Source organism: Callithrix jacchus, chromosome 22 (genome assembly GCF_049354715.1).
Source record: "Callithrix jacchus isolate 240 chromosome 22, calJac240_pri, whole genome shotgun sequence".
NCBI lineage: Eukaryota > Metazoa > Chordata > Mammalia > Primates > Cebidae > Callithrix > Callithrix jacchus.
The window spans coordinates 32,145,703-32,167,600 of NC_133523.1; the positions used below are offsets into that span (position 1 = coordinate 32,145,703).

The 21,898-nt window shown below is 53.1% G+C and overlaps 3 protein-coding genes across 13 annotated transcripts; 1 reads left to right on the top strand and 2 right to left on the bottom strand.

Annotated features, from left to right (window-relative positions):
- The first annotated feature begins 2,611 nt into the window (after positions 1-2,611).
- On the top strand, positions 2,612-5,379 carry SDHAF1 (succinate dehydrogenase complex assembly factor 1). The gene has a single exon (XM_008987777.4). The coding sequence runs from the start codon at positions 2,699-2,701 to the stop codon at positions 3,044-3,046; it is 348 nt and encodes a 115-aa protein (XP_008986025.1). The 5' UTR covers positions 2,612-2,698; the 3' UTR covers positions 3,047-5,379.
- Positions 5,380-8,522: 3,143 nt separating this feature from the next.
- On the bottom strand, positions 8,523-14,269 carry SYNE4 (spectrin repeat containing nuclear envelope family member 4). 6 transcript variants are annotated; one of them, XM_054250333.2, is made up of 8 exons: positions 14,047-14,269; positions 13,710-13,860; positions 12,400-12,543; positions 12,009-12,203; positions 11,682-11,930; positions 10,637-10,717; positions 9,272-9,330; positions 8,965-9,179 (listed from the first exon to the last, which is right to left on the bottom strand). In XM_054250333.2, exons 1-8 carry the CDS (start codon positions 14,172-14,174, stop codon positions 8,996-8,998), a joined length of 1,191 nt encoding a protein of 396 aa, XP_054106308.1. In that variant the 5' UTR covers positions 14,175-14,269; the 3' UTR covers positions 8,965-8,995. The 6 variants fall into 6 exon arrangements, with proteins under 6 accessions (XP_078215288.1, XP_035140777.2, XP_078215289.1 ...); XM_035284890.3 differs by having other exon boundaries at positions 10,637-10,744; XM_078359162.1 differs by lacking the exon at positions 9,272-9,330 and having other exon boundaries at positions 8,523-9,179.
- A 319-nt stretch (positions 14,270-14,588) lies between these two features.
- Positions 14,589-21,791, bottom strand: ALKBH6 (alkB homolog 6, nucleotide demethylase). 6 transcript variants are annotated; one of them, XM_035284892.3, is made up of 7 exons: positions 21,750-21,791; positions 20,869-20,947; positions 20,548-20,616; positions 16,878-16,938; positions 16,370-16,521; positions 16,045-16,161; positions 14,589-15,033 (listed from the first exon to the last, which is right to left on the bottom strand). In XM_035284892.3, the coding sequence occupies exons 2-7, from the start codon at positions 20,920-20,922 to the stop codon at positions 14,770-14,772; spliced, it is 717 nt and encodes a 238-aa protein (XP_035140783.1). In that variant the 5' UTR covers positions 20,923-20,947; positions 21,750-21,791; the 3' UTR covers positions 14,589-14,769. The 6 variants fall into 6 exon arrangements, with proteins under 6 accessions (XP_035140783.1, XP_078215337.1, XP_054106324.1 ...); XM_078359211.1 differs by having other exon boundaries at positions 16,045-16,123; positions 21,675-21,769; XM_054250349.2 differs by having other exon boundaries at positions 14,589-15,263; positions 21,675-21,769.
- Between the last annotated feature and the right edge of the window lie 107 nt (positions 21,792-21,898).

Sequence of the window (21,898 nt, forward strand, 5' to 3'; positions counted from 1 at the left end):
TCCTGGTTAGTAGTTGAGGGTGAGGCATCTTAGATCTTCGAAGGTCCCACTCTCAGTATCCCAATGTCCAACCTCCTCAACCTCCTTATTCCCCCACCCCTCCCCAAATGCTCAGGAATTCAGACCCTCTGGAGACCCCAGCTCTTGGTCACCCCTGCAGGTGAACCCACAGCAGCTCAGGCTGTCAGTTATCCTGGGCGACAGACAGGATACTTCTGCATCTCAGAACAATGGGCAGAGGCAGGTCTGGAGAAGAACTGCCCACACTGCATCTCTTCTACAACTGGCAGTACGCACATCACTGCACACATCACACAAGGCAGACCTATGCAGTGACTTCAGTCAGGCGGGACCATGACATGGGCAGTCCACATCCACTGGTCTTTGTGGGCACTCTATCAGGCAGGATTCTCTTTTCTTTTCTTTTCTTTTTGAGACAGGGTCTTGCTCTGTTGCCCAGGCTGGAGTACAATGGCGTGATCTCAGCTCACTGCAGCCTCAACCTCCTGAGCTCAAGCAATCCTCCCATCTCAGCCTCCCAAAGAGCTGGGACTAAAGGCACATGCCTCCATATCCAGATAATTTTTGTACTTTTTGTAATGATGGGGTTTTGCCATGTTGCCCAGGCTGGTCTCAAACTCCTGGGCTCAAGCGATCCGCCCACCTAGCCTTCCAAAGTGCTGGGATTACAGGTATGAGCCACTACGCCCAGCCCCTGGAGAAAATTTAACACCCTTTTCCACTGGTTCCTGCAAAGGTCCCAGGGTTGCCTCTGATAGGCTTCGCCCGGTCAATGATTGGGGCCCAGAGGAGTGAGAAATAATCTGTTTAGGCAGCCCTGGGTCCTGTACACATCACTGGATCCTGGATGTGGAATACCTTCAGTGCACATGCTGAACATATGGGCAACTGCCAAAAAGGAGGTGCAGGTATTATTATTAGAAGGGTCGGTAGCCAGGCATAGCGGCTCACACCTGTAATCTCAATACTGGGAGGCTGAGGTGGGCGGATTACAAGGTCAGGAGTTTAAGACCAGCCTGGCCAACATAGTGAAGCCCCATCTCTACTAAAAATAAAATAAAATAAAAAAATTAGCTGGGGGTGGTACTGGGCACCTGTAGTCTCAGCTCCTTGGGAGGCTGACGCAGGAGAATCATTTGAACCCAGAGGCAGAGGTTTCACCATGTTGACCAGACTGGTCTCGAACTCCTGATCTCAGATAATCCGCCCGGTTCAGCCTCCAAAAGTGCTGGAATTACAGCGCGAGACACTGCGTTCTAGGACATGTATTTTTGATAGGGATACACACACCAGCCAAGCAGGATTCACAGTGGTTTCTGAGCCTCCCTTGACTCCAAGACTCCCAGCCTAATCCCAGCCCCTGACCAGCTTCTCCTTTCTGCAGGGGAACCGACCCACAGCTGGTTGCCGGCCCTAGTGTGCGGAAAGGGTCCGGGGTTGTCAGCAAACGGTTCCCTATGCTCCGATGCTGGTGGGGCTCAAAGAGGCCGTGTCCCTGCGGGCCTCCCTGGCGCTACGAGGACGCCTCCAGGCGGCCCGCGGGGACAACAACGGAATTGTGGCAGACGACCTGAAGCTCCCGAGAGGACTCCGGGGTGCCGGTCTAGTAGACTGCCTAGGGCATGCCGGACTCAGGGCTTTAAGAGTCGGTGAGGACCCAAACACAGCTTCCCGCGCCCCGACTTCCACCCGCAGAGGGCGAGACCAACCCAGCTCCTAGAGCCCCACGCTGCCTCTGGGGGTTGGCGCCCACACCCTCTCTGCCTGTCTTCCCCCAGCACGGAGAGGCCTGTCCCACCCCCCGTCAGCCATTCCCGCGGGGGCCGTGTCCCTCTGCGCGTGCCCAGGGCTCGGACCCCCAACACAGACCTGCCCCGGACAAGGGAACGCACGGAGTTCCCCGAGATGGTTTGAATCAGTAACTGACGGCAAAAGCATGCTTGTCCCCGGCTTCTCTCCCAGTGCCCCTCGCCCTTGGGACCCAAAGTCTGAACCCATAGCCGGGCGCCGTGGCTCATGCCAGGAATTCCAATACTTTGGGAATTCGAGGCCATCCTGGGCAACACAGCGGAACCCCATCTCTGCAAAAAAATAAATACATAAATAAAAATAATTATAAAAATAAAATAAATAGCGGGCGCGGTTATGCGCGCCTGTGGTTCCAGCTACTCGGGAAGTTGAGGTGGGAGGATCTCTTGAGCTCAGGAGTTCGAGGCTGCAGTGAGCCAAGATCGCGCCACTGTACTTCAGCTAGGGGGACAGAGCGAGACCGTCACAAAAAGAAAAAAAGAAGAAAACGAACTCTAGCTTCCTCTTCTCCCAGGATGCAGGAGTTATATCAGGACCCTCTGTTCCCTCCGATCCAAGACCTAGAAGTCCAAACACATAGCGCCCGCCTCCTACGAGACGCAGGTGCCAGGGTCTCCAGAACTGCTACAAATTCCCTATGGGGGAGGCAGCGACCAGCGGCTCCGCCCCCCTCGCCCAGGCCGCTGTGACGTAACTGCGACGACAGTCAATTAGACGCGGCAGCGCCGGATGGTGGGAGGCGGGAGTTGGAGGCCAAAGGAAGCGCAGGGCGGAAGTAGCTGCTGCTTTGCCCTTTGGCCTTTGTGGGCTGTGTGGCTGCTCTGTTGTTCGCAGGGCGTTGGCTGCGTGTCTCTGCCCAGCCGCGGTTATGAGCCGGCATAGCCGGCTGCAGAAGCAGGTTCTGAGCCTGTACCGCGATCTCCTGCGCGCTGGGCGCGGGAAGCCGGGCGCCGAGGCGCGGGTGCGGGCCGAGTTCCGGCAGCACGCGGGTCTGCCGCGCTCAGACGTGCTGCGCATCGAGTACCTGTACCGCCGCGGGCGGCGCCAGCTGCAGCTACTGCGCTCGGGCCACGCCACCGGCATGGGAGCCTTCGTACGCCCACGGGCCCCGACGGAGGAACCTGGCGGCGTGGGTTCCCAGCCTGACGACAGCGACTGTCCAAGGAACCCCCAGGACAGCACGGAGGCACCGGAGACCCGGCCCGACGGACGGTGACAGGCGAAGAGCAGAACTTGCTCTTTGGCGCGGTGGAGCCTGGAGGCTCGCCTGACTGCATGGGGGGGTACTAGGGAACCCGCCTAAGGTGAGAGGTCTTGAGACACTAGCTCGACGGATTGGGGATGTCAGAGACTCCCCCTTGGCGACGCAGGGGGCCTAGAGAGCCCGGTGATGGACGGCAAGAGAGACCCGCCTTATCCGATGCTTGAAGACACATCGTCTCTCTTCCCCCAGAAGGGCTTGGAACGGCCTGGGACGCCAGCGGGCTGGACAGTGTCAAGCCAAGAGCTACTCGCCCGAAGGTACGGGGAGCCAGGATGACCCCCTGATGGACGGGGAGAGTCTGAGACACCCTTTTCTTCCCCCCTGAGAACATACCCACCTCTGGCTCCTCAATAGACTCCCCTCTTCTGTTTTTAAATCTGAGAAGTGCAGACTTCTTGCTGAGAACGTTTTGGGAAGGTGCCCAGATGAGCGGTGAGAAACCCGGAATCCCCATTAGGAAAACTTTACCCCATTGATTGTGACAAGCCAGGACCGTGAGGAAGGGGCTAGGGGTCTCTCACCCCGTCTGATCAACTGAAGACCCCTCAAGGCCCTTACTTGATTGTTTTGAGGGGCAGCCTTGATTCCTTTGCCCCTTCCCTCTCAGAATGTTGCACAAGGGGAATAAAATTGGGGGTGTGTCTACTTCCCTGTTGGTGGTCTTTTTGCTTTTTTTGTTTTTCTTTTTAAGATGCAGTTTTGCTCTTGTTGCCCAGGCTGAAGTGCAATGTTGAGATCTCGGCTCACACAACCTCTGCCTCCTGGGTTCAAGCAGTTCTTCTGCCTCAGCCTCCCGAGTAGCTGGGATTACAGGCATGCACCACCACTCCCAGCTAATTTTGTGTTTTTAGTAGAGAAAGAGTTTCTCCATGTTGGCCAGGCTGGTCTTGAACTCCCGACCTCAGGTGATCCTCCTGTCTCAGCCTCCCAAAGCTGCGATTACAGGTGTGAGCCCCCATGCCCAGCCTCCTGTTGGTGGTCTTAATGCTTTTATATCTTTGGGGATTTTTGAATCCCCCCACCACCACACACACACACACACACACACCTGGAAGGGACCATCTGGGAGGTGATAGGTGTGGGGATATGACTCCTTCTGGAGCCCTCTAGACTGGCACATTGATTGAAGTGGCATAGTTCTCTACCTTGGGCAGATCTGTGGGGGGGGGGCTCATCCTGGCTTAACCCCCAAAGACACCCCAGTTGTCTCCCTAATGGAGGCAAGCGATTTAACATCTTTGTGCTGAAGAGGAAATGGTGGAGTGAGAACTGGCTCAGAACCCCTGAGGCAGTAGTAAGGGTCTCAGACCTGGAAATTTCTTTTTTTTTTTATTTTTTATTTTTTATTTTAGCAAAGATTTCAGAAATCAATGGAAATTTCTGAAACCTGACCGAAGGGTCCAGCCTCAGCTACAACGACAAGGCCATGGGGCAGCGGAGTGGAGAGGAACCCCATAGATCACAGGCATACTTCCTCCTGTGTCCCCGTATGGGCCTGCCCTAGACATTCTGTGGAGCGATGCATTTTGCATCCCTGAGCTGGATTTGCACCCATATCAGTGAAATAAGTGGAAATGAGTTCTTGTGGATGTAGCTGTGGGGAGGACGACCACAGGTAAGGAGCACAGACCTCAGACCAAAGGGAGGATGGAATAAAATAAAAGCTAGGTGCTGTGGCGGGCACCTGTAATCCTAGCTACTTGGGAGGCTGAGGGAGGATTGCTTGAACCCAGGAGGCAGAGGTTGCAGTGAGCCAATATTACAGGGAAGGGAAGGTTATAGGCATGTGCCACCACACTGGGCTAATTTTGTATTTTTGGTAGAGATGGGGTTTCACTGTGTTAGCCAGACTGGCCTAGGATCTCCTGACCACCCGCCTCAAAAAGTGCTGGGATTATCGGCATGAGCCACTGTGCCCGGCCTCACATTCTATTTCCATTGGACAGCACTATTCTAGGAGTCCCCATGGCCTGTTTCCTCACTACAGTCTGCTCTCATGGCATAATTTTAACATAATGACTCCATTCTACTGACTCCCTGATGCCTTCTCCAACCACACCGTTTCAGTTGTGCTCCCCTTTCCCTTGCTCACTTTATTTTTCTCCTCAGCACTTATCACCCTGAACCAATACATGTTTCACTTATTTCTTTTAGTTATGGTCAATCTCCCCAAGCTCCAGAAGGACCTGGATTTTAATCCATCTTGTTTACTGTCCTGTCTCTGTTCCTTGACCAGGACCTGACTCATAGCAGACTGTCAATGTTTATTAAATGAATGAATGACACAGATGTGCTCCATTACTGCCTCTTGGGTCAATATTGCCAAGTCTGTCCCCTCTATTTGCTGGTGATCTCAGGGGGAACCAATACCTCCTCTCTGGTTGATGCCAGAGTCTCGGCCTGGCCTTTGAAACAGGACAAATCCCGTTTGTGTCCTGACTTTTCCCTGAATCTGGAGTCTCTCCCAGAATCTGCAGCTTCCCCCACTCCATCAGTGTCTGTTCCCCTCTTCCAGTAGCAACAACTTGATACTCTCTTGATACCCACCCTTCTGCCATTTTCAGTCCACATGGTTAGGGCAGGGCTGACTGCAGCCCCCAGCAAAGGTGGGGCATGTGACTGAAGCCAGAGAAGCAGCCTTGGGACTTTGGTTGGAACTACAAAGGAACAGTGACTCTACTATTGGCTGCTAAATTGGTGGTGTGTGTATGTCACAGTGGAGGGAGGCTTAGAATGACTGACTCCATTTTGCATCTGATGGCCTGCAGTAATATCCTTTAGGTTAAAAGCTTCTGCTTAGCTTTGGGTGTAGACAAGCTAATTATAGAAGGAATTTGTAGTTCAACTTTAGAAAAAAATAACCGTCCCTTTCCCAAAACTAACCACCCCACCAGGAGATAGGAAATTGTACTCACAAGTAACAATGTTATAATAAAGATTTACAAGAATATTTTATGTGACCTGACCGGCATCATCAAAGAAGTTTTCTTCTGGCATCGAGATGTCTATAGTCATTGGTCACCTTTTTTGTTTGTTTGTTTGAGATGGAGTTTTGCTCTTGTCACCCAGGCTAGAGTACAATGGCACAATCTTGGCTCACTGCAACCTCTGTCTGCCAAGTTGAAACAGTTCTCCTGCCTCAGCCTCCCAAGTAGCTGGGATTACAGGCACACGCCACCATACCCAGCTAATATTTTGTATTTTTTAGTAGAGATGGAGTTTCACCATGTTGGTCAGGCTGGTCTCAAACTCCTGACCTCATTTGATCCACCTGCCTCGGCCTCCCAAAGTGCTGGGATTACAGGCGTGAGCCACCAAGGCGCGAGCCCATTGGTTACCTTCTAACCTCAACCCTCTTCCCTTAGCATAAAAAGAAACCTAAAATTTATACAAACTTGAGATGGTTCTTTAGGACACTAGTCTGCCATCTTCTTGGTTTGCTGTGTCTCCAAATGAAGTTGCTTGCCTTTTTCTTGAGACGGTGTCACCCAGGCTGGAGTGCAATGGCGCAGTCTTGGCTCACTGCACTCTCCGCCTCCCAGGTTCAAGCAATTCTCCTGCCTTAGCCTCCTGAGTAGCTGGGACTACAGGTACATGCCACCACAGCGGGGTTTCTTTTTTTTTTTTTCGTATTTTTAGTAGAGACCGGGTTTTACCACATTGGCCAGGCTGGTCTCAAACTCCTGACCTCAGGTGATCCACCCATCTCAGCCTCTCAAAGTGATGGGATTACAGGCGTGAGCCACTGCACCTGGCCTCGTATGAAGTTGCTTTCTTCGCCCCAACACTTTTCTCTACTTACTGCCTGTTGTGCAGTGAATTATATGACTTGGACTCAGCTACGTATGGCTGGAGGTTTTGAGGGTCACTCAGGCCATTGCTAGGATAAGAATGAAGCCAAAATAGAGGAAAGAAATGAGAGACAAGAGACAGCATTAGAGCCTTACCATCTAACTATGCCTGAAGTCCTTAATTTATATTTTTCTTTTGTTTTGTTGTTTATAGAGACAGAGTCTCACTATGTTGCCTAGGCTGGTCTTGAACTGCTGGGCTCAAGTGATCCTTCCTTGGCCTCTCAAAGTGCTGGGATTACAGGTGTGAGCCACTGTACCCAGTCCTGAAGTCCTGAACTTCTGTTACCTATATAAATAAATTCCCAGGCTGGGTACGGTGGCTCATGACTGTAATCCCGGCACTTTGGCAGGCCAAGGCAAGCAGATCACCTGAGGTGAGGAGTTGGAGACCAACCTGGCGAACATGGTGAAACTCCATCTCTACTAAAAATACAAAAATTATCCAGGTGCAGTGGTGTGTGCCTGGAGTCCCAGCTACTCAGAGACAAGGCAGGAGAATCTCTTGAACCCAGGAGACCAAGGTTGCAGCGATCTGAGCCGAGATCGCGCCACTGCACTCCAGCCTGGGTGACGGAGAGAAACTCAGTCTTAAATTAATTAATTCCCATTTCTGTTTTAATGTCAGTGAGAGTTGGGCTCTCACTAGTGTGGCCTGGGCCAGTGACTTCCCCTCTTTGAGCCTATTTCCTATGCTGTAAAGTGGGGCCACATTGCTAGCAGTTTTGAGAATTACAGGAGCCCAGATCTGTGTGAAGGGTGCATTCTGGGGCCCCACACAGGGCTCCTGCATCTGTTCTTGAGTCTCATTCTGCCCCTACCTCTTGTCCCGATACCTTAAGCTCTGGGGAGACTGGACTATAGGCAATTTAGCCTGGTGTTGTTAAGATAGCGGGAAGAGGGATTTCACAGTCCTGAGTCAGTGATGGCCCAACCCAGGAGCCCGCTACATGGAATATTTGAACGAGCACATCTAAGGATGCAAGTCAGGCCACAGCAGATGCCGACAGCAGCTCCCCCCGTATCACCTGCACCTTCCTGTGCCTGCTTCAGGCAAGCACCTGTGCTGCTTTGCCTCAGGGAGGGACCTTCACAGGCCAGAGGGCTGGGAATACTGGGGCGTTAAAATGTCCGGGAAAACTCTTCAACGATGAGAGATGAGAGCTAGTATAGAAATGTGGGTCAGGCACGGTAGCTCACAAAAATACAAAAACTAAGCTGGGCATGGTGGCTCATGCCTGTAATCCCAGCACTTTGGGAAGCTGAGGTGGGTGGATCACCTGAGGTCAGGAGTTCAAGACCCACCTGATCAACTGGCAAAACCCTGTCTCTACTAAAAATACAAAAATTAGCCAGGCATGATGGCACGTGCCTGTAGTCCCAGCTACTTGGGAGGCTGAGGCCAGAGAATCGCTTGAAACCAGGAGGCAGAGGTTGCAATGAGCCAAGATCAAGCTACTGCACTTCAACCTGAGCAGCAGAATGAGACCGTGTCAAAAAAAAAACAAAACAAACAAACGAAAAGGAGCCTGGTATGGTGGCACACGCCTATAATCACAGCTACTCTGGAGTCTGAGGCAGAATAATTGCTTGAATCCTGGAAGCGGAGGTTGCAGTGACCTGAGATTGCACCACTGCACTCCAACCTGGGCAACAGAGTAGGACTCTGTTAAAAAAAAAAAAAAGCCACAACTTCTTTGCCCCTAGGGTAGAACCAGTTTGAACTGTGTTCCACAATTTCCCAGATCTCCCCAATGGCATGGCACCCCAGGTGCCCAGAGCAGCAACCAGTAACTCACCCAGTATTGGCTTTCTCCCTTCCTGAGCTTACATCTTGGCTCCTCTGCCACACCTAAATAAAGAACTGGTATTTGACCCCTTGTGTCAGGGTCTGGAGCAGCTCCAGCCAAGATGGGCTGATGCAGTTCTGTGCTCTGTGCTCGTGGCAAAAGGGTCTGTTCAGACATATGCAGGCCACATTCTAGATTCTGGCTAGGCAAGCACCCAGTATCCTCACACTTTCTCTGACAGTGACCATTTATTACACACATCAGACTGGGGGGAGACCATTGACATAGCTGAGCACCAGGTAGGGTATCCGGGGCATTCGGGCGTGAAAGCAGCAGGGGCCTCCTGACACAGGCAGAAGAAACATGGCACCCACCAGGAGGAGGAAGAGAAGGAAAAGGATAAGGAGGAAGGTCAGGGGCCACCTGGGTGCGGGATCCGGAGCCCTGTGAAGGGAAATGCAGTGTTAAACATATGAGTGGGCTGCCGCCAGGAGTCCTGTCCCCCACACCACAGTCCCATCTTCCAAGCATCTCACCCAGGATTCCCCTCCAGCCTCACATCCTTGAGATGGGGAGATGCTTGCCTCTTCTTGTCCTAAGGAGGGACAGAAGCCAGCAGCAGAATGGATAGAAATTATACATTTTTTTTTTTAGAAGGAGTCTCACTCTTGCCACCCAGGCTGAACTCCAATGGCTCGATCTCAGCTCACTGCAACCTCCGCCTCCTGGGATCAAGCGATTCTCCTGCCTCAGCCTCCCAAGTAGCTGGGACTACAGGCGCTCGCCACCACACCTGGCTCATTTTTGTTATTATTAGTAGAAATGGGGTTTCACCATGTTGGCCAGGCTGGTCTTGAACTCCTGACCTCAAGTGATCCGCCCACTTCTGCCTCCCAAAGTGCTGGGATTATAGGTGAGTCACCATGCCTGGCTGGCACATTATTTTTTGAGACTGGGTCTTGCTGTCATCCACGCTGGAGTGTGGTTTGATAATCACAACTCATGGTAGCCTCAACCTCCTAGGCTTAGGTGATCCTCTCACCTCAGCCTTCCTAATAGCTGGGACCACAGACACATGCCACTGCAACCATCTACTTTAAAAAAAAAAAATGATTTGTAGAGATGGTGGGGGGGCTCACTATGTTGCTCAGGCTGGTCTTGAACTCCTGACCTCAAGCCGTCCTCCTGCCTCAGCCTCCCAAAGCGTTAGGATCACAGGTGTGAACCATGGCATCCAGCCAGAAGTGACCCTTCATATGGTCTTTTCTCTGCTAGTGTAAGACTGACAGGGCTGGTCTTATTTCTTCTTGTTTTTCTGGCACCTCATCCCAGGACCCTGCATGGACTTGGAATATCTCCAAGTATAGTGGATATCTGGTTGTATCTGTCCTTCATCCAACACAATCCCCCTTTTTCTGATAGCAGCGGCTCAATTGGAGGTGGGCTGCTGTCATGCCGTCCACTCCCAGACCTTCAGGTTCAAGTGAAACTGACACCTGCCTCCCCCACTTCCATGATTGGTATGACCCATACCTGGCCAATCCAAGCACTCTGGTTTATTCAGGGTGCAGCCCATGACCCCAGCTGGTAAGTGGGAGTCAGCCCTGGGACTTTGGCAGCTGTCTCCATCCCCTGGGTTGGGTAAACAAGGGGGAATGCCTGTGTAGCCACTGACACACCTATTTTGCTGAGAAGGAAGCCACCTTGGGGAATTAGAGCCCAAGAAAAGGAGGGACTGAGCCCTGGTGGTGTTTGAGGCTCTGAATTCAACAGCACCTGGACCTTTCAGTTACATTAAAAAAAGAATAGCATCCCTTTTTTTTGTAACTTTCAACTTGTTTGGTTTCTGTCACTCACCATTAAGATTCCTGAGCGCTACACCTGGTTGAGAACCAGCTCACCTGAGGCTTTCGGAGCAGGGAGCGTCTTCGGTGACCTGCTAAGTGTTTTCTTCGGTGGCTGAGGCTGGACTCCAGCATGTCCTGTCGGGAGTGAGAGGAGTGTGGTTCCTGGAGAACCAGCAACAAAGAGAAATGTGGTTGGGGAAGGGCTAGGATAGGGGCTAGATCTCATCTCTATGAGATTCTGGGGGAACAGAGAGATCTCATGGGACAGACAGACAAGGGCAGAGCCAAAGAAACCAAGAGAGGAGAGACATTATTTATTCATTCATTCAATAAATATGTAATGAGCGTCTGTTACAAGCTAGGAGCTGGGGACACAGTGGTTATGGAAATAGGCAAATACCTGGCCTCCACGGAGCTTACATTTGACAAGAGAGAGACAGACCATAAATTAATAAGTAAATGAGGCCCAGCGTGGTGGCTCATGCCTGTAATCCCAGCACTTTGGGAGGCCGAGGCGGGCGTGTCACTTGAGGTCAGAAGTTTGAGACCAACCTGGCCAACATGGTAAAACCCTGTCTCTACTAAAAATAGAAAAATTAGCCGGGCATGGTGGTGCACACCTGTAATCCCAGCTACTTCGGAGGCTGAGGCAGGAGAATTGCTTGAACCTAGGAGGTGGAGGTTGCAGTGAGCAGAGAGCGCACCACTGCACTCAAGCCTGGGTGACAGAGTGAGACTGTCTCAAAAAGATAAGTAAATGTACAAAGTCAAGCTGTGGTGAGTGCTGTTAGGGAATAAAGAAGATCAGAGTGCTCATGTTTGGAAGTGAGGGCAGGCCTCTCTGAAGAGGTGGAGAGCCTGGGACAGTCAGGAGGTGAGCGGGGCATCATCTGGGGGCTTCGGGATGGGAGTGAATTTGAGATGGAGCTTGAGGATGTAGACAGAGACAGACAGGAGAGACAGAAACAGTGAGATAGAAGGAGACACCAAGAGACAGAGCCACTGACACCTCCTTGGAAGGGAAAGACCCTGCTAGAAGGTACGAAGACATGTCCTCAGGGTGCCTGGCATGAGGTCCCTCCAGGGGGTCTGCTCTCACCTCAAGGCCTTGTCCCCTGCCCTGGGGGCCTCTGTGGCCACACAGCTCACAGGGCGCTCCTAGTATCCGGGCAGTCTTTTGTCCTAAGGGCCCAAGGCCCCCAATGTCCCCCGCCGGATCCCACTCCAATTCTGCGGAAGTGGGAAGGCTACTGGGTGCCCAGGGCCCCCACACCCCACCAGGTCCTGGCCAGTCCGAGTCTCCCTCGATCTCCAAGTCTTGGTCCAGTGTGTTGGCCTCCTCGAACACCTGGGTCAGAGGACAGAGGTCATGGGGGCTATGAGGTTGGGGCCTGTGTTGGGTGGGGGGTATTGGAATGGGCCCTACCAGGCTGTAGCTGACCAGCTGGGCCTGCAGCTGCCAGAGCCTCCGGAAGATGGTGTCTCGGTGAGCTCCCAGGGCCCGCAGGATCTGCTCCAGGGCTGCCCAGGCCCCCGGCTCACTTCGCTGTGCCAGCCCCTCACCAAACGTTATCAGCGCCTCCACACGCTCAGCTGCCCCTCGTAGGTCCGCCTGGAGGGCCTGGGGACACATGGTTGGACATCACTCCACACGCACACCAGGGACACCAGGAACCCACAACCTGGAGTTACCCCCTCCCCCATTTCCTATCCACAGGCCTGGAACAGGCACTCACCCCATTTTCCACCCCAGAAAGCTGGCTGTCACCCACTGCTGGGGCCCTGCCCACCCCCACATCCTGGCCTCCCCTGCCTACCCGCAGCTGTACCATCCCGCTCTGGGCCAACGCCCAGCGCCCTGGGCCTTGCTCCAGGTCCTGCAGCTGGAGGCCCAGCCCCAGCAGGGACAGGTGTAGGCTGTCCTGCTCAGCCTCCAGTACCTCCAGGCCAGAAGCAGGGTGCTGGGGAAACACAGGAGCCAAGTCAGGGCCAGTGGGCCAATCTAGATATCACCCCTGCCCCCTTCCTCACCCCTCTTCTGTAAGCTTCTGGAAATTTCTCTGCAGCAGAGTCCATCTCCAGGTCTGTCTGCACCAGGGTCGCTCCCACTGGGGGGCCTTCCAGGTTTTCAAAGCTCCTGGAAACTTGGATATGTGAGGCCCAATGTGGGGGCTCAGGGCAGGGAGGGGGTGATGGGGCTGGGTACCTCCTGAGAAGAATGGGACTACACCAGGAGTTCTGATGATATGCTTCTCAGCCAGGTGCGGTGGCTCACACATGTAATCCCAGAACTTTGGGAGGCCAAGGCCAGAAGATCGCTTGAGCCCAGGAATTCAAGACCAGCCTGGGCAACATACTGAGACCTTGTCTCCTTTTTTTTTTTTTTTTTTTTTTTTAATGAAAAAGAAATACAGCTGGGCATTGTGGCTCATGCCTGTAATCCCAGCACATTGGGAGGCTGAGGCGGGTGGATCACCAGGGAGTTCAAGACTAGCCTGGCTAACATGGTGAAACCCCGTCTCTACTAAAAATACAAAAATCAGCCAGATGTGGTGGCATGCACCTGTAATCCCAGCTGCTCGGGAGGCTGAGACAGGAGAATCACTAGGACCTGGGAGGGGGAGGTTGCAGTGAGCTGAGATCACACCACTGCACTCCAGCCTGGGTGACAGAGTGAGACTCCATCTCAAAAAAAAAAAGAAAAGAAACACTTCTCTACTGATTGGTAAAGAAACATTTCCCCTGTAATCCCAGCACTTTGGGAGGCCAAGCCTGGCAGATCACAAGGTCAAGAGATCGAGACCATCCTGGCCAACATGGTAAAACCCATCTCTACTAAAAATATAAAAATTAGCTGGGCGTGGTGGCTTGGGCCTGTAGTTCCAGCTACTCGGGAGGCTGAGGCAGGAGAATGACTTGAACCTGAGAGGCGGAGGTTGCAGTGAACCGAGATTGCGCCATTGCACTCCCTCAAAAAAAAAAAGAAACATTTTCCAGAGGGTTCCTCCCCCTACAGACACCCAACACCTTTCTAGAATCATCACCCAGTCCTCAGTGTGGAGGCCAGACTCCGGGGGATGGAGAGGAGGTGGGGCTGGCACAAGGGGTCTGGGTCACCTCAGCTCACCTCACAATGTCTGCCCCCAGCTGGGTCCTCATGGGAAGAGGGTGTTGACCATCTTGGGGGACAAGCGGTGGGCTCATTACCCCTTGGCCCACCCTGGAAGTGCTCAGGAGGGCCCAAGGCGTCCTGTTCCAGGGTCTGGGCCTGCTCTGGGCTGGGAGGCAGGGGGCAGGAATGGGTGAGTCTCAGACACCTCACTTCCAGCCCACCCTCACCCAAACCCCAGCAGCCTCGCCTATGTCCCCAGGTGATCACAGCCATGGCGCCTCTTACCCTCACATGGTCCCTGCCCCCGCACCTACCCTCTTGGAACAAGCTTCCAAAAAGCCCCGGCCCCCACCTGGTGCTCTCCTCTCCGGCAGCAGGGCAGACCGTAGGTCCAACAAAGTCCGGCTCCCTAGGGGCTCCTGGGGGGTGGCTGAGGGGCTCTGAGCCAAGTCCAGTGCCCAGAGGCAGGGATAGGGCCATGGCTGGGGGCCTGGGGACACAGAGTCAGGTGAGGGCAGCCGGTAAGACCTCTTCCCTCGATAAGAGTATCCCAGAGCTCCTCCGCTGGAGTCACTGGGCCTGAGGCTGCAGGAGAGGCCCAGGACAGGCCTGGCTCCGCCCCTTCCAAGAGGACCTGGACCAGGCCATTTGATGCCCGGCTCAGGTGACAAAAGAGCCATTTAACTCCTTACTGCCTAGCAGGCCAGTAGCTAAATCTCCCAGCATCACTCCGCCATCCAAGGGGGTTCCAGATAGAACCCCTCCCCAAGAGCCTTGGATTCTGCTCCACTGGGGACCCAGACATCTGACTTCCAGGGCCTATCCCGTTCATTTAAGACCCTACATGCTGTGCCCCTCAGGAACCCAAGCATTTGCCGCCCCCCCAAAAAAAAATTTTAAACCAAGGAAATATTTTTTATTTGGTATAGGGTCTTCAGTGGCTCCCACAAAGTTACTGGGAAAATAAATAACCCAGGGGAGCCCCCCTCTGCCCAAGAGGGTTCCAAGGTCGCAGAGTCACAGCAGCCCCAAGCGGGCAGGAGCCGGGGGATCCAAGGGGTCCCGGCCGTGGCTGTCACTTGCCCAGCAGGAGGCCAGCACGCAACACGCGGGGCACGCGGCGGATGGTCAGCGAGATCCGGGTACCGCGCACCAGGCAGGCTCCGGGCCGCGCCGACTGGCAGGCGGCCGCGTTGGGCGGTGGGGAGGCAGCATCCAGCGCATCTACGCGGGCGGCAGCGATCCCGTGGAGAAGGCGTGTGTAGGCAGGGCCGCGGAGCACCAGCAGGCTGCGAGGTTCCAGTAGCAGCGAGGTGGTGGGCCGGGGCGGGGCCCGGGGCTGCAGGGCGGGTTGAGGGTCAGTAGGGCTCAAGGAGTCGGGGGGAAGGGGTGGGCGAGAAGTCGGCAGGCTCTGGGGAGCAGCGGGTCCCCAGGGTCATAGGCTGAAGAGCCGGTGTGCTCACAGTGATGGAGGCTCTGGTGGTTCAGGAGTGAAAATTGCTGCGGCCTGGGCTGGGGCTGCTGGGAAGGGAGGGCTCTGCAGTCCCTCGAGAGGGGGCAGGATCTAGGCTGCAGATGGGGGCGTCAGAGGGTCAGCGGATGGTGGGAGCTACCGCTGGGATCTCCAAGGGGCTGGGGCTGGGGCTGGGGCTGGGACCCAGAGATCAGCAATCCCCAGGAAAAGCAGATAGAGCTGGGCTGAGAGCATGGCTGAAGCCACGACCAGGTGAGAACAGAGTGAGGCAGAGATTAGAGGCAGTGAGGGTCCCCAAAGACATCAGCTCATTAGAGGACAACCGCACAGCTGAGAGGGTGTCAGAGCATCCAGGAGCACGCAGGGCTTGAGGGCAAGCCCCAAAGAGGAGTGGGTCAGGGTGTTCAGGGGTGTTTCTGTGAACACTAGGGTGCTGGAAATGCATCACTCAGAGAAATTGTGTCAAGGGGCCAAGGAGAATCTGGGGGTGTCCTGCACCCCAAATCACATTCCTAGAGTAGCAGGATGTCTAGGGCACCCTGAGCAGGGGCAGATGGGGCATCTGGGAGGTTGTGAGGCCCCCTTGAGTAAATGGCGGTGGGGTATCTGAGGATATTAGTGTCTGCTGGGGAGTCAGGGGCATCTGACCAGCAGGTTGAGGCACTGGGGAGCCTGTGGAAATCATGGTGTGTAAGGCACACTGTAAGCAGATGGGCTGGGCATCTGGGAGAAAGTGGGTACACTCCATGAGGGGACAAGGGAAGGTATCTGGAAGAGTGCCAGGACTATCCCAAAGGCACATGGGACCAGGTCATCTTGGAGGATGTGTGAGGTTGAAGTGTCTGCAAGAGCTTGGGGCAGTGTCTGGGGGCCCACCTGTTCCGTAGGGTCATCATCCTCCGGCCGCCGCGGCTCATACAAGTCCAGCACGGTGTGGGAACCAAGGCTGATGGTGCTGACAGTCGGGTAGTATAGTGGTCCATCCTCGTGAGGCTGGGGAGTGGGCACCAGGGCTGGGCAGGGTAGGAGTCCACACCCCCCACCCTCTAGATCTAAAGGGGGCTCCCAACCCAGGGACAGGGAGGTGAATGCCTACCTGGGGATGTGGCTGCCTAATGAGTGAGGGTAGGTACAGGGTCCCCTGCCCCAGGATGGCTTAGAAATCTGGGTGGAAGGACACGGGCCGAGTGTGTGTGGTTACCATGATGCCCTCCCCAGGTAGATACTGGTTCACGAGTACATGGTTAGCTGGGAGGCCTCCAAAGAGGCTGAGGTCAGATACTTTGTCCACGTAGCGCTGGAGCCATGGAGGCAGCCGCTCAGGAACCATACCCCGGGGATGGGGAAGCCCACCTGGAGAAGGCAATGGAGTTCTGAGGGCTCCCCATAGCACACAGATACCTCATTAGGGATTCCACAGTGGCTCAAAGCACCCTGACACCCTCAGGGACCCCTCACCCTTTGGAGATAGCCACTGGGCCCTTCAGAGGTTTCCTAACTTCTCCAGACCACGGGCCCCTTTCAGATACTCCCAACTCATCAGGATTTCCCGAACCCCTCAGGACCTCCACTGACCCCTTCGGAATCCTCCTGGCTCTTGGGGCCCCTTGAGCCATCAGGAACCCTCTGATGTCTTGAGGCTATTGGACCTGAGTCCCTTGCCCCAGCCTACATCCCAGAATCACTCATGCCCAGCCAGGGACACTTACCCCAGTTCTGTAACTTTCTCCCAGAGAGCTGGGTCCACTTTGGCTTTGGGGCATTAAAAACCTAGGAGGTGGAAAAGGGGTCACTCCTTTCTCAGGATCACCCCTCTAAGATTCTCCCACCCAGGCCAACATAAGGGCCTTTACCTCTGGGGTAGAAATGGGTCATCCCAGTGTCTGTGGGACCATTCCCTGGGGCAGTGGGTTCCTAGGATTTTGTGGTTTGCTTTCTTTCCTGGGAACACTTTTGGCCCCAAAGCCCACCCATGTCTACCAGGATTTAAGAATCAGGGCTGTGCAACCATGGTCTAAGAGTTCTGGGGCTGGACAGGGCTCTTTCAGCCCAGCATAGTCAGCATTCTAATTTCCTGATTCCACGCTCAGTGGTTCACGCCTGTAATCCCAGCACTCTGAGAGGCTGAGGCGGATCACTTGAGGTCAGGAGTTTGAGATCTGTCTGGCCAAGATGGGGAAACTCCATCTCTACTAAAAATACAAAACTTAGCTTGGCATGGTGGCGCACACCTGTGAGCCCAGCTACTTGGGAGGCTGAGGCAGAAGAATTGCTTGAACCTGGAAGGCAGTGGTTGCAGTGAGCTGAGATTGTGCCACTGTACTCCAGCCTGGGTAACAGACGGAGACTCCATTTCAAAAAATAAAAACAAAAATTAGCCATGTGGTGATACACGCCTGCAATCCAAGCTACTGGGGAGACTGAGACACCAGAATCGCTTGAACCCAGGAGGCAGAGGCTGCAGTGAGCTGAGATCGCACTACTGTACTCCAGCCTGGGTGACAGAGTGAGACTGTCTCAAAAAAAAAATCCTGACTGCTGGGCTCTCTGAGGACAGTTTGAGTTCTGCAATCTCCTTGTTCCTATTGCCCGGGGGAGGAACTGTGCAAAGCTAGACGATCTCAGCACAGCAAAGAAAGTACCTTGAAAATCTTCCACTGCCAAGATCCTAATGGTCTTGAATGGAATATCTCAGTCCAACAAATTATGCTCTAATTGATAATCTACACATTCCCTTCATGGTTATGGAGCTGAACTAGGCTACTTCAGCCCAGGAATTCTCCAATATGTAAATTTTTGCCTTTTTTTTTTTAAGACTCAGTCTCGCTCTTGTCCACCAGGCTGGAGTACAATGGCGCAATCTTGGCTCACTGCAACCTCTGCCTCCAGGGTTCAAGCAGTCCTCCTGCCTCAGCCTCCCAAGAAGCTGGGATTACAGGCACCCACCACCATGCCCTGCTAATTTTTGTGTTTTTAGTAGAGACGGGGTTTCACCATGATAGTCAGGCTGGTCTTGAACTCCTGACGTCAGGTGATCCGACAGCCTCGGCCTCCCAAAGTACTGGGATTATAGGCATGAGCCACCGCGCCCAGCCTATAATATGCAGACTTTTGTAAAAAGAAGTGCCTTACATGGGTCCTTTAACCCTCATGTTTATATACACACTGTTGGAGTTACCAAGTAAATTTAAAACCCAAAACCAAATAGCTGCAGGATTTCAGTCAATATTTTCGTAGGTGACAATAAAAATGTAAATTAAATAAATTATATCTATTATGATCAGCAGAGGTTTATTAATTACACTATGGATGTGCTCAAGGGGAGAGCAGAACAATTAAGCCAAGACATGTTAAGTTTGAAGAGAAAAAAAAAAAGTGTAAAAATTCAGGATGAGGGATTCTGAGATACAGTGAACCCCAAGTTTCTCTTCAAAGAATCAGTATGTCGTATGTTCAGCTCTTATTCTTTAATTCTCCATTTTAAAGTTAACTTCCTTGTAGTTTCAGTAAACAACCTTTTCCACCAGTTCTAATCAGTAGTTCATGTCTGTTTCCCTCCCCCATCCCACGTCCCCTGCTCCATCCTGACTCATCCTGGTCACCTGCTCCAGTCACCTGCTTTGACCCCCGGCTACCTGCTCTAACCTGCCCATAACCATCCTTCCTGCCAAACTACCCACTGTGTTAAAATAGCCAATCAGAATTAGACTAGATTGTGTGGTCTAACATTAGCCAATAGGGGAACAACACAGCAATAGGGGTGACCTCCATAAGGAATAAGTACCCCTTCCCCTCCCTTGTCCAGGTGTGTGCTTGCCATTGTTCCACCTGTGAGCTGCACCCTTCTGTAGAAGTAAATTTCCTTGCTGAAGGAAAATTTTTAAAAAATTTCCTTGTAGATTTTTCAATCACAAGAACCCAAAGGTCTGGAATGGGGATCTCAGCAAAAAAAAAGTCTGTGTTCTGTAGCTAATTTTTTCCTGGACTCAAGCTCAGTGAGTTACTCCAACACAGGGAAGATCTGTGCTCTGTAACTTAGGCTCTGGGGCTGCAAAGGGCTGTCCCCATGCAGGGTCTCTGAGCTTTGTGAATTCTTCTTACTGCAAACCTTAAGAATAGAATATACACTGGGCCGTCTCAGCAGATAGTCTGTGCTTGGTACCCTTATTCCTAAGGCTCTGGGTCTATGCTGAGCTATTTTAGCACAGGAAAGAGTTTACTGGTCTATCTCAGCACAGAAATCTGAATACTAAATTCTTTACTCCCCAGTCTCAATGATCTGAACTGGGCTATCTCAGCCTATGTTTATAACCCCCTATTCTCTAAGCTAGCGGGACTGGGCTATCTCAGTACAGGGAGTATGAGCTCTGTAACTTCCTCGTTCCTGAGACTCTGGGATGGGATGCACTGGGCTATTCCTGGACAAGGAATATGATCTCAATAACATTCATATTTTGAAGGCTGGACTGGGCTATCTCAGTACAGGGAGTCTAAACTTCATAAAAACCACTTGCTAAGAATCAGTTTGGTTTCTCCAAAGCCTCCTAGAGAAATCTCTCTCTCTCTCTTTTTTTTTTTTAATAGAGATGGGTTTTCACCATGTTGACCAGGCTGGTCTTGAACTCCTGACCTCAGGTGACCTGCCCACCTCAGCCTCCAAAAGTGCTGGGATTACAGGTGTAAGCCACCACACCTGGCCTTTTTTTTTTTTTTTTTTTTTGAGACAAAGTTTTCTTCTTATTGTCCAGGCTAGAGTGCAGTGGTGCAATTTCGGTTCACTGAAACCTCCGCCTCCTGGGTTCAAGTGATTCTCCTGCCTCAGCCTCCCAAGTAGCTGGGATTACAGGTGCCTGCCACCACACCCGGCTAATTTTTGTATTTTTAGTGGAGACAGGGTTTCACTATGTTGGCCAGGCTGGTCTTGAACTCCTGAACTCAAGTGATCTACCCGCCTTGGACTTCCAAAGTGCTGGGATTACAGGTGTGAGCCACCGCACCTGGCCAGAAATATCTCTTTTTTTAATTTTATTTTTTAGAGATGGGCTTACTTGGAGTAAGACCACTGCTCAGCTTAGAATGCAGTGGTGTGATCACTGTAGCCTTCAACTCATGGGCTCAAGTGATCCTCCTGCCTCAGCTTCCCAAACTGTTAGGACTACAGGCATGCACCACCATGCCTGGCTGAGAAAGAAATCTCTTTCTGACAGGCCCTCAAAGGTCCTGAGAAAGGAACAGGGAGGGTGAAGGACGAGTGCTATATGGCATTCTTCCTTTTGCCAGGGTCTTCACTGCAGCCTTTGGGGCTCTCATACAGAGGACAGGCACTGGGGAGGGATATGGGAAGAGTGGGAAAATAGACCAGAAGGGCACTGACGTCACCTGTCGAAGCAAATACTCCTCCTCTTCTTTGGAGATGAAGTCAGGGACATAGTAGATTATGGGTGGTGCCTAGGACAGAGACCCCCCCCGGAAGATACGGCTCTTCAACCCACACAGAGGCCGTATCTTCACAGAACAACCCCTACCCCTAGAGACAGGCCCAGGATGTCCTCAAACAGGTCAGGGTCTGAAGTCAAAGGCCAGTGCCATTCCGGGATGGCCTCTGACAGTTAGAATGAATTTCGTGGGAGGGGGCAGTCCCAACCCAGGAACTCAGGAGTCAGCCTGCCTCCTTCACTCTGCACCCCGAGTTCTGACAACCTGTTCCACTCTGAATGGTTCCAGGGCTGGAACTCTGGCGTCCTGTTCCTCCATCAACACCAACTCCTCGCACCCAATCCTGTAGGGAGGGAGAACACATGCTGAAGTCACTAAGCCTCCCACCCTCACCCCATCACAGGCCAGGCCTCACTTCAGCTCCCTTTTGAAACTCATCGGGCCTCTAAAAGCTGAGTCTTCAGCATCTTACAAGCCACACAGAGAGCCCTAGGCTCCATGCCCGGACACAATGAGCCCCCAAAATATTCCCCCATTACTCTGTCCGCTAAGGGCCCATCAAACGATGCATATGCCCTCTCAATCCTCCCACGGAAAACATTCTCTGGCCTCACACACAGGGAGCCTTTCTTAAAAGCTCCACACACAGCCCCCAGGATTGCACCCCAGAACCCGTTTAAACACCTTGAGACCCCACCTCAGACCTGCAACCGTGAGCCGGGCTATCACTTAGCGCCCCCCGCCCCGCGGAACCCCATTCTGTGAACCTCTGTGATGCTAGTCTGAGCCTCCTCAGACATACCCACCCTCAGCATCCTCGCATCCCCCCATTTGAACGCCCCTCGGATTTCCCTTCCTGAGCGCCCCTTCACTCCAGCACCCTGGGATCTTTAGCTCTGAGCCTGACTCCCAAGACTTTTTCCCTCCCTGAACCCTTCAGACCCCCGACTCCGAGCCTTTTAGGACTCCAAGCTCTGAGCCTCCTCGGACTCCTACTCTGGGCTCCCCCGGATCCCCAATTTCAGCCTTCTTGACACCCATCTCTACCCCCAGCATCCCCTAAAACTGACCGTCCACCAGTGTCCCCTCCAATTTCCAAATTCAACATCCCCATCCCCCTCCCAGCCATTTCCGTCCCACATTACAGACGCAGAACTCGCAGGCCAATAGAAGCTCCCAGAGGCCTCAAGGGCCCGCCTTCCACCCAATCGGCGCTCTCACTCAGTATTCGCCTGCCCCCTTCATCCTCGCCCAGGGATAGGCCGCGCCTCCTGGCTCCTGGCCTCTGAGCCAT